Here is a 12381-nt window from a genome sequence, read left to right on the forward strand (position 1 = left end):
CTGGGTACCCGCCAGGGATATCCTGGATCCAGGCCTCATCGATGAGTTCTATCGCTGGCATCCTAGAGGGGGCGGAGGGGTACTGTCACAGCCTGATCTGTTTCACTTGTCTTTGTGCCTGTCTCCACCCCCCTCCAGGTATCGCCCATCTTCCCATTATCCTCTGTGTATTTATACCTGTGTTCTCTGTTTGTCTGTTGCCAGTTTGCCGTGTCTTGTCAGGTCTCTCTCCCGCCTTCCTGCCCTGACCCCGAGCCTGCCTGCCATCCTGTACCTCTGACCTGAACACAAACCTCTGCCTGCCCCCGACTTGCCCTTTGCCTGCCCCGTTTTTCAAATAAATCGTCTGAGAACTGTACTATGCATCTGGGTCATATCCTGAGTCGTGATAATCTATGCAGGTTACCCTCGCTTTCTTGGGCACAGGGACTATGATGATCTGTTTGAAACAGACTCCGATTGTTATGTTGTCCATTGCCCCAACTGTTGAGCAGGCTATGTTACAGCTACAATCTGACCTTGTTACCTGACAGAAAGCTCTGTTTGATTTAAAACTTGTACTTAAATGTGATCAAAACTAAATACATGATATTCTCTAGTACTCGCAAGAATGTTTCAGATGGACTAAATATTTATTATTGGATGGTTCTTCCATTGATCGAGTCCCCACATACAGATATCTAGGCATTGGGATTGACAAGGACTTCATATTTAAAAAAACATACAGATGAGTTAGTTAAAGAGCTAAGATTTAAAGTGGGCTTCCTTTTTTAGAAATAGATCTGGCCTCTCCCTGAAACAGCAAGAAGCAGATTGTACAGTCAACTTTCCTACCAGGTCTTGATTATGGTGACACCATTTACCAGAATGTAACAGCCACTACTCGTAACCCTTTGGATGCTGTCTACCATATAGCGCCCTTCGCTTTATCACAGGTGACAGTTTTAATACTCACTACTGGATCCTGTATCAAAAGGCTGGTTGGTCCTCATTAAAGTCCTGTAGATCAATTAATAACTTCCTTTTTGTTTACAAAGCTTCCAATTGACTAAACTTCATTGTTAGTATAAAATAATGAGATACCAAACCCTTTCACGGGGTTGATGAGCTCTTCAAATTCCTCGGATCTCCACGGAATGAGTTAAATCTGCTTTCAGTTTTCATGCTCCACATTTTTGGAGTCAATTACAAAATTCATTGCATTTTGATTCCCTGGTGCCACTTGGGCATTTAAAAACTTTGATGATAAATTAGTTCACTGAGGTGTGCAATTGTTTTGATTGATTGATTTAGTAACTAGGTTCTAATGCTGTGATGTTCCAATGTAATGTACCTCTCATTTTTATATATTTTGCTTTGCGGTCTTAGGGGAACCATTGAAATTAAACCATGGTCTCACTTGACATTGCCTGATTAAATACACTGATCAAAAATATAAATTCTATATAAATTCTCAACACCCACCTTGTGAGGTAGAGTTCTCAACACACCCACCTTGTGAGGTAGAGTTCTCAACACACCCACCTTGTGAGGTAGAGTTCTCAACACACCCACCTTGTGAGGTAGAGTTCTCAACACACCCACCTTGTGAGGTAGAGTTCTCAACACACCCACCTTGTGAGGTAGAGTTCTCAAGACATCCACATTGTGGGGTAGAGGAAGAGTGGTGGAGCACTGTTGGAGGGGTCGGGCAGTACATGGTTAGAGGGATGGCCTTCTGCTGGGACACACAGGGTGCCACGGGTTAGGGTCAGGGGTTAAGGTCTGGGACGGTGTTCCACTGGTACACAGGGTGCCAAGGGTTAGGGTCAGGGGTTAAGGTCTGGGACGGTGTTCCACTGGTACACAGGGTGCCAAGGGTTAGGGTCAGGGGTTAAGGTCTGGGACGGTGTTCCACTGGTACACAGGGTGCCACGGGTTAGGGTCAGGGGTTAAGGTCTGGGACGGTGTTCTGCTGGTACACAGGGTGCCACGGGTTAGGGTCAGGGGTTAAGGTCTGGGATGGTGTTCCACTGGTACACAGGGTGCCAAGGGTTAGGGTCAGGGGTTAAGGTCTGGGACGGTGTTCCGCTGGTACACAGGGTGCCAAGGGTTAGGGTCAGGGGTTAAGGTCTGGGACGGTGTTCTGCTGGTACACAGGGTGCCACGGGTTAGGGTCAGGGGTTAAGGTCTGGGACGGTGTTCCACTGGTACACAGGGTGCCACAGGTTAGGGTCAGGGGTTAAGGTCTGGGATGGTGTTCCACTGGTACACAGGGTGCCAAGGGTTAGGGTCAGGGGTTAAGGTCTGGGACGGTGTTCCGCTGGTACACAGGGTGCCAAGGGTTAGGGTCAGGGGTTAAGGTCTGGGACGGTGTTCTGCTGGTACACAGGGTGCCACGGGTTAGGGTCAGGGGTTAAGGTCTGGGACGGTGTTCCACTGGTACACAGGGTGCCAAGGGTTAGGGTCAGGGGTTAAGGTCTGGGACGGTGTTCCACTGGTACACAGGGTGCCAAGGGTTAGGGTCAGGGGTTAAGGTCTGGGACGGTGTTCCACTGGTACACAGGGTGCCACGAGTTAGGGTCAGGGGTTAAGGTCAGGGACGGGTGGGGTAGGAGGCTTGTTTAATTGTACTGTGGTTGTACCAGCATTCTAGATGTGTTCACTGACACAGTGGTCAGGCAGGTGGGGGTTAAGGTAGGTGTGTACCCTCTACCCAGAGGACAGCAGGCTGGAACGGTAGGACAGAGAGGGCATCTCTGTCTGTCAGGGAAGGGAATGGTTGGGGTGGGGTTAGGGTCAGGGACAAGCGGCATTAGGATCAGTAACTGGGTCAGGAATAGTAACTGTATGGAATATAGATCTTAAAGACTACCAACAGAATACAGATTATAAAAGAGCCTGGAACAGTATCTCAATTTGAATCATCAACTAATACACTGCAACTTAATTCCCAGATTTTATTTGACTCCACGGAAACTCTGCCAAATTAAATGTTCTGCTACTCCAAACGGTCTGTTGTGTTTATAAATACATATTGGAACTTACATGATGTGGGAATATCACCTGGTCACATGATGTGGGAATATGGTCACATGATGTGGGAATATCACCTGGTCACATGATGTGGGAATATCACCTGGTCACATGATGTGGGAATATCTGGTCACATGATGTGGGAATATCACCTGGTCACATGATGTGGGAATATCACCTGGTCACATGATGTGGGACTGGCACCTGGTCACATGATGTGGGAATATCACCTGGTCACATGATGTGGGACTGGCACCTGGTCACATGATGTGGGAATATCACCTGGTCACATGATGTGGGACTGCCCCAGTGTGAAGACCTCCTGGTCACATGATGTGGGAATGGCACCTGGTCACATGATGTGGGAATGGCACCTGGTCACATGATGTGGGACTGCCCCAGTGTGAAGACCTCCTGGTCAAATGATGTGGGAATGGCACCTGGTCACATGATGTGGGAATGGCACCTGGTCACATGATGTGGGAATATCACCTGGTCACATGATGTGGGACTGCCCCAGTGTGAAGACCTCCTGGTCACATGAAGTGGGAATGGCACCTGGTCACATGATGTGGGACTGGCACCTGGTCACATGATGTGGGAATGGCACCTGGTCACATGATGTGGGACTGCCCCAGTGTGAAGACCTCCTGGTCACATGATGTGGGAATGGCACCTGGTCACATGATGTGGGACTGGCACCTGGTCACATGATGTGGGAATGGCACCTGGTCACATGATGTGGGACTGGCACCTGGTCACATGATGTGGGAAGACCTCCTGGTCACATGAAGTGGAAATGGCACCTGGTCACATGATGTGGGACTGGCACCTGGTCACATGATGTGGGAATGGCACCTGGTCACATGATGTGGGACTGGCACCTGGTCAGATGATGTGGGACTAGCACCTGTCACATGAAGACCTCCTGGTCACATGATGTGGGAATGGCACCTGGTCACATGATGTGGGAATGGCACCTGGTCACATGATGTGGGACTGGCACCTGGTCACATGATGTGGGAATGGCACCTGGTCACATGATGTGGGACTGCCCCAGTGTGAAGACCTCCTGGTCACATGATGTGGGAATGGCACCTGGTCACATGATGTGGGAATGGCACCTGGTCACATGATGTGGGACTGCCCCAGTGTGAAGACCTCCTGGTCACATGATGTGGGAATGGCACCTGGTCACATGATGTGGGAATGGCACCTGGTCACATGATGTGGGAACTGGCACCTGGTCACATGATGTGGGAATGGCACCTGGTCACATGATGTGGGAATGGCACCTGGTCACATGATGTGGGAATATCACCTGGTCACATGATGTGGGACTGCCCCAGTGTGAAGACCTCCTGGTCACATGAAGTCGGAATGGCACCTGGTCACATGATGTGGGACTGGCACCTGGTCACATGATGTGGGAATGGCACCTGGTCACATGATGTGGGACTGCCCCAGTGTGAAGACCTCCTGGTCACATGATGTGGGAATGGCACCTGGTCACATGATGTGGGAATGGCACCTGGTCACATGATGTGGGACTGGCAACTGGTCACATGATGTGGGAATGGCACCTGGTCACATGATGTGGGAATGGCACCTGGTCACATGATGTGGAACTGGCACCTGGTCACATGATGTGGGACTGCCCCAGTGTGAAGACCTCCTGGTCACATGATGTGGGAATGGCACCTGGTCACATGATGTGGGAATGGCACCTGGTCACATGATGTGGGAATATCACCTGGTCACATGATGTGGGACTGCCCCAGTGTGAAGACCTCCTGGTCACATGATGTGGGACTGGCACCTGGTCACATGATGTGGGACTGACACCTGGTCACATGATGTGGGACTGCCCCAGTGTGAAGACCTCCTGGTCACATGATGTGGGACTGGCACCTGGTCACATGATGTGGGACTAGCACCTGGTCACATGATGTGGGACTGCCCCAGTGTGAAGACCTCCTGGTCACATGATGTGGGAATGGCACCTGGTCACATGATGTGGGAATGGCACCAGGTCACATGATGTGGGACTGGCACCTGGTCACATGATGTGGGACTAGCACCTGGTCACATGATATGGGACTAGCACCTGGTCACATGATATGGGACTGGCACCTGGTCACATGATGTGGGACTGGCACCTGGTCACATGATGTGGGACTGCCCCAGTGTTAATACCTCCTGGTCACATGATGTGGGACTGCCCCAGTGTGAAGACCCTCCTGGTCACATGATGTGGGACTGTCCCAATGTGAAAACCTCCTGGTCACATGATGTGGGACTGCCCCAGTGTGAAGACCCTCCTGGTCACATGATGTGGGAATGCCCCAATGTGAAGACCTCCTGGTCACATGATGTGGGAATGCCCCAATGTGAAGACCTCCTGGTCACAGGTTGCCAGGTCTGTGTCCAGTGTGAAGACCTCCTGGTCACAGGTTGCCAGGTCTGTGTCCAGTGTGAAGACCTCTTGGTCACAGGTTGCCAGGTCTGTGTCCAGTGTGAAGACCTCCTGGTCACAGGTTGCCAGGTCTGTGTCCAGTGTGAAGACCTCCTGGTCACAGGTTGCCAGGTCTGTGTCCAGTGTGAAGATCTCCTGGTCACAGGTTGCCAGGTCTGTGTCCAGTGTGAAGACCTCCTGGTCACAGGTTGCCAGGTCTGTGTCTAGTGTGAAGACCTCTTGGTCACAGGTTGCCAGGTCTGTGTCCAGTGTGAAGACCTCCTGGTCACAGGTTGCCAGGTCTGTGTCCAGTGTGAAGACCTCTTGGTCACAGGTTGCCAGGTCTGTGTCCAGTGTGAAGACCTCCTGGTCACAGGTTGCCAGGTCTGTGTCCAGTGTGAAGACCTCTTGGTCACAGGTTGCCAGGTCTGTGTCCAGTGTGAAGACCTCCTGGTCACAGGTTGCCAGGTCTGTGTCCAGTGTGAAGACCTCCTGGTCACAGGTGGGACTGCCCCAATGTGAAGACCTCCTGGTCACAGGTGCCAGGTCTCTGTGTCCAGTGTGCCTCCTGGTCACAGGTTGCCAGTCTGTGTCCAGTGTGAAGACCTCCTGGTCACAGGTTGCCAGGTCTGTGTCCAGTGTGAAGACCTCCTGGTCACAGGTTGCCAGGTCTGTGTCCAGTGTGAAGACCTCCTGGTCACAGGTTGCCAGGTCTGTGTCCAGTGTAAATGGTGCTACCATTCCCTTTTTTCCCAATATACTATTGTTGGATGATGACTCTTCACTGATTCGCACAGTTCCCCAAAAACGAGTATGGTTGTTTGGACTGACTGGCGTCCAAAATAATGTTGGTGCCGAGATGGAAACCTCCACATAAAGCTCAGTATAACTCAATGGCTACAACACTTCCTTGATGAACTTTCACCTTTCACCTTTCACTTCCACCGCTTGGTGAACGGAGCCAAAGAGACCACATTAGATACTGTTATATATTATATAGTTATATAGTTATATGTTATATAGTGTTATATAACTGTCGAAAGGGTCAACAGCTTATTAGGAGTTAACGTAACGCAATCATGTTTGAAGTCCTTAATTGTATTTTGTATATCTGTATCGTATGTCGATGTGGATTCTTTCCATGTGTGCCTTGTTCCCACAAATCATTTTACAAACTGAGGATTAGTTATCCATGATGTTTTGTTCTGTGCATCGACATATCCACAACGTTCCTGAGTCTAACAGAGGTTTAGGGTCAGGAATGGGGTAAGGGTCAGGGGTTAGGTTCAGGGGTTAGGGTCAGACCCAGTGTGTTAGGGTCAGAGGTTTAGGGTCAGGAATGGGGTAAGGGTCAGGGGTTAGGTTCAGGGGTTAGGGTCAGGGGTTAGGGTCAGACCCAGTGGGTTAGGGTCAGAGGTCTAGGGTCAGGGGTTAGGGTTAGGGGTTAGGGTCAGGGGTTAGGGTCAGGGGTTAGGGTCAGGGGTTAGGGTAATGGACGGTTGGGGTGGGGTTAGGGTCAGGGACTGTTTGGGATGGGGTTAGGGTCAGGAACGGTTGGCGTGGGGTTGGGGACGGTTGGGGTGGGGTTAGGGACGGTTGGGGTGGGGTTAGGGACGGTTGGGGTTAGGGACGGTTGGGGTTAGGGACGGTTGGTGTGGGTTGGAATTAGGGACGGTTGGGGTTAGGGACAGTTGGGGGTAGGGACGGTTGGTGTGGGGTGGAATTAGGGCACGGTTGGGGTGGGGTTAGGGACGGTTGGGCTGGGGTGGGGTTGGGGACGGTTGGGGTGGGGTTAGGACCGGTTGGGCTGGGGTGGGGTTAGGGACGGTTGGGCTGGGGTGGGGTTAGGGACGGTTGGCGTGGGGTTGGGGACGGTTGGGGTGGGGTTAGGGACGGTTGGCGTGGGGTTAGGGATGGTTGGGGTGGGGTTAGGGACAGTTGGGGTGGGGTTGGGGTTAGGGACGGTTGGGGTAGGGTTAGGGACAGTTGGGGTTAGGGACGGTTGGTGTGGGGTGGAGTTAGGGACGGTTGGGGTGGGGTTAGGGACGGTTGGCGTGGGGTTAGGGTCAGGGGTCTTGCAGTAAAACAGACACTAATCAGCTCTTACTTAAAGCCCAACCATGTCTTCTGAGTGCTGTGGAGTACAAAGAGAAGAGGGCACATGTCTTAACAGAGAGAAGGAAAGAGAGGTAGAGAGAGAGTTAGAGAGAGAGAGGTAGCGAGAGAGAGGTAGAGGTAGAGAGATTGTTGCAACACTGTACACAGACAATAATATAACATTTGAAATGTCCATATTCTTTAAAAACGTTTGTGTGTGTAATTTTCACTAAATGTGTCCCTTGTTTATTTCCCTTTTGTTTATTGTCTATTCCATTTGCTTTGGCATTGTAAACACATGTTTCCAATGCCAATAAAGCCCTTTGAATTGACATAAAGAAAGAGAGAGAGAGAGCTAGAGAGAGAGAGAAAAGAGAGAGACAGAGAGATGGAGAGGAGAGATAGAGAACAGAGAGAGAGAGAGACAGAAGAGAGAGAGAAGATTGAGAGACAGAGGGATGGAGAGGAGAGACAGAGAACAGAGAGAGCGAGAGAGACAGAAGAGAGAGAGAAGATTGAGAGACAGAGAACACAGAGAGAGAGACACAGAGAGAGAGAGAGACAGGGAGAGAGAGAGAGAGAGAGAGAGAGAGACACAGAGAGAGAGAGACACAGAGAGAGAGAGAGACAGGGAGAGAGAGAGAGAGACACAGAGAGAGGGGTAGAGAGAAGATTGAGCGAGTACAGGTCTTCACAGAACATAGAAGACAGGTGAAGGGGACAAAGAGGTAGTGAGAACAACACATTGGATCTGAAACACCTGATTGAACACCTGATGCCGTTTCTGAGTCATTCTGCTGTGCTGTATGTTGCTACTTGGTTACCTGCCAAGTAGCAACATTCAATCAAACTCTGTATTTAACGAGATTGTGGAAATGTGAAAGGAATATAGGAGAATAAAACACATTAGATCTGGTAAAAGATAATACAAAGAAAAAACAACCATTATTTTGTAATGTTTTTGTACCGTTGTCTTTGAAATGCAAGAGAACGGCCATAACGTATTAATCCATGCCCGGTGAAGTATACATTCTGACCACTAGATGGCAGTATGTGCAACATGTTAGACTGATCCAATTAACAATTGCATTTCTGTTCATTTTGTATCAAGACTGCCCAAACGTGCCTAATTTGTTTATTAATAACTTTTCGTGTTCGAAACTGTGCACTCTACTCAAACAATAGCATGGTATTATTTCACTGTAATAGCTACTGTGAATTGGACAGTGCAGTTAGATTAACAAGAATTTTATTTTTCTGCCAATATCAGATATGTCTATGTCCTGGGAAATGTTCTTGTTACTTACAACCTCATGCTAATCGCATTAGCCTACGTTAGCTCAACCGTCCGGTGGAAGGGACACCGATAACCTGGACATCCAGATACATCCACCAGGCAAAAGTAAGTAACATGATTCCTTCTCGTTGCAGTCGCTGTCCTCATATAAAGGAGAACGATGGTGAGGACAGCCGTGCTGCAAGCCCAGCTTCCGATGCAATCATCGTTAGGCAAGGGTCATTTCAGTGTAGGAAAGGATGAAACAGCGTCTGTGCCACCAGTAAGTACAGATAGTAACGTTAGTATAAATCCTCACGCAGCCGGACAACTTTCTCAAGGCTTATGGAAAGAAATGCTGTCGTGATTGTCAACCGGGGTCGCTCATTCAGCCGATAGAAACCTTTAACCAGAGCCTGAGTCTCCTCAGGTCTCTCCTCCACCCGTTAAGGGGTCTGAACCACTGAAGCCTCGCACCGTTAGCCCTGACTAATTGAAAACCCTAGTCATTGGCGACTACATTACCCACAATATCATCCAGCGATCATACATTGTTTGCCAGGGGCCAGGGCTACCAACGTAAACTCAAATCTGAAGACGGTGGTGGCTGAGCCTCAAACTAGGTTTGGCAAATCTAAACATGCCAGTGTTTTCCTTAGAAATCTTGTTGGAATAAAGAATTCCTCCATTCCTGCCATTATTGAAAGATATTGTGATATAACACCTCACATCTCAAAATAGGACTACTTAATGTTAGATCCCTCACCTGACAATGACAATGAACTACTCACTGATCATAAACTCAATGTGATTGGCCTGACTAAAATGTAGCCTGATGAATTTTATGTGCTAAATGAGAACTCTGCTCCTGGCTACACTAGTGACCATATCTAACATAGCTAACATTTGACACAACAATATTATTTACACATATTTTTAGGTTCAAAGTCATGAAATCTATGCAGCTCAACTCAGTCCTATTTGGTTAAAGGCCTCCTGGGCCATATACAGCGTTCAACATTGAATTCCAATCGGACCTTGTAGTCATAGCAGATAATTTTCTAATTTTTGGTGACTTGAATATTCACATGGAAAAGTCCACAGACCCACTCCAAAAGGCTTTCGGAGCCATCATCGACTCAGTGGGTTTTGTCCAACATGTCTCTGGACCTACTCACTGCCACAGTCATACTCTGGACCTAGTTTTGTCCCATGGAATACAGTGCCTTGCGAAAGTATTCGGCCCCCTTGAACTTTGCAACCTTTTGCCACATTTCAGGCTTCAAACATAAAGATATAAAACTGTATTTTTTTTGTGAAGAATCAACAACAAGTGGGACACAATCATGAAGTGGAACGACATTTATTGGATATTTCAAACTTTTTTAACAAATCAAAAACTGAAAAATTGGGCGTTTACACAGGTAAAAAAGGACATGTGAAAACCAATGCTGCAGCCGGGAATAGAGCAGGGAACCAGACAGATATAGGGAGGTAATGATAGAGGCGATGGAGTCCAGGTGAGTCCAATAATCGCCAATGCGCGTGATGGGGAAAGGCAGGTGTGCCCGTCTGATTGATTGTGGCAGGAGTACATAAATCTGGGGGGCCTGAGGGAGAGCGTGAGCAGGCGTGACAGCGACACGGAAGTTTTTTAATCCTATATCTCTCGACACATTCACAAAAAAATTGGCCTATAAACCTTGCAGCTGTCTACTGGACCCTATTCTAACTAAACTACTGAAGGAGCTACTTCCTGTCCTTGGCCCTCCTATGTTGAACATAATAAACGGCTCTCTAACCTCCGGATGTGTACCAAACTCACTAAAAGTGGCCTCTCCAGAAAAACCCAAACCTTGTCCCGGAAAATCTTTCAGTAACTCATCGCTTTCCGGAAGACAAATAATGAATAGGAAATGCTCCAGTTTGGTTTTAGACCCCATCATACTACTGAGACTGCACTCGTGAAGGTGGTAAATTACCTTCTAATGACATCGGACCAAACCTCTGTCTGTCTTCACGATGCTAGACCTTTGTGCCGCGTTCAACAACATCGATCACCACATTCTTTGGAGAGATTGGAAACCCTAATTGGACGGACAAGTTCTGTAGATCAGATCTTATCTGTCGGAAAGATTTGTCTCTGTGGATGCTTTGTCCTCCGACAAATTAATGGTACGCTTCGGTGTTCCTCAAGATTCTGTTCTCGGACCACAATTGTTTTCACAATACCCTCAGTGGTCAGTTTATTAAGTACACCACACTGTTCACAAAAATGTCTGTAACTTGGTATATAAAGCAGACAGGCATCGAGGCATTCAGTTACTGTTCGATTAGAATGGGCAAAACGAGTGTCCTAAGCAACTTTGAACATTGAATGATTGTCGGTGCCAGATTCGCGCCTGTACCTTAAAAATTGCTGGCCTCCTGGGCTTTTCACACACAATAGTGCGACAAACAAAAAACATTCAGTCAGCCGCAGTAAACAGCGTAAACAGCTCGTTGTTGAGAGGTCGAAGAAGAAAGAATCGCTCACCGGCAGACCACAAACAGGCAAATAATGGATCAGTACAACAGTGGTATGAAGAACGCCATCTCCGAACTCACAACTTGGTTCTTGTCACAGATTGGCTGTTGCAGCAGACCACCACACCGGGTTCCAATGGAACAACATGTCCACGCTCAGAAGGCAAAGGGGGTTCCGACCCGGTACTAAATGGTTGACTACGGCAATGCTCTACTTTCCGGCTACCTAAATAAAGCACTAAATAAACTTCAGCATGTGCTAAACATTGCTGCTAAATCATTTTAGCACATTACTCCAGTGCAAGCCTCCCTATACTGGCTTCCTGTTAAGGCAAGGGCTGATTTCAAGGTTTTACTGCTAACCTATAAAGCATTACATGGAATTAATAAGTAAAGAATTTCTAAGTAAACAGCTGGAGGCATGGCTTTCTCCTATAGAGCTCCATTTTTATGGAATGGTCTGCCTACCCATGTCAGAGACGCAGACTCGGTCTCAACCTTTCAGTCTTTACTGAAGACTCATCTCTTCAGTGGGTCATATGATTGAGTGTAGTCTGGTCCACGAGTGTGATGGTGAACGGAAAGGCACTGGAGCGACGAACCACCCTTGCTGTCTCTGCCTGGCCGGTTCCCCTCTTTCCACTGGGATTCTCTGCCTCTAACCCTATTACAGGGGCTGAGTCACTGGCTTACTGATGCTCTTCCATGCCATCACTAGGAGTGGTGCGTCACTTCTTTTGAAATTATTTTAAAATTTTATTTAACCTTTATTTAACGATGCAAGGCAGTTAAGAGCAAATTCTTATTTTCAATGATGGCCTAGGACCAGTGGGTTAACTGCCTTGTTCAGTGGCAGAACAACAGATGTTTACCTTGTCCTCCCCTCTCTCTCTCCTCTCCTCTCCTCTCCTCTCCTCTCCTCTCCTCTCCTCTCCTCTCCTCTCCTCTCCTCTCCTCTCCTCTCCTCTCTCTCCTCTCCCCTCCTCTCTCCTCTCCTCTCCTCCACTCTGTC

General features: G+C 48.4%; 1 protein-coding gene across 1 annotated transcript in view; it reads right to left on the bottom strand.

Annotated features, from left to right (window-relative positions):
• Positions 1 to 12381, bottom strand: part of inpp5kb (inositol polyphosphate-5-phosphatase Kb) — a 34973-nt gene that overhangs the window by 12459 nt on the left and 10133 nt on the right. Inside the window, exon 8 of the mRNA XM_064971063.1 lies at positions 7578 to 7604. Within this exon, the coding sequence (XP_064827135.1) occupies positions 7578 to 7604 (27 nt within the window). The remainder of the gene's footprint in view (positions 1 to 7577; positions 7605 to 12381) is intronic.

Source organism: Oncorhynchus masou, chromosome 8, assembly GCF_036934945.1.
Source record: "Oncorhynchus masou masou isolate Uvic2021 chromosome 8, UVic_Omas_1.1, whole genome shotgun sequence".
Lineage (NCBI taxonomy): Eukaryota > Metazoa > Chordata > Actinopteri > Salmoniformes > Salmonidae > Oncorhynchus > Oncorhynchus masou.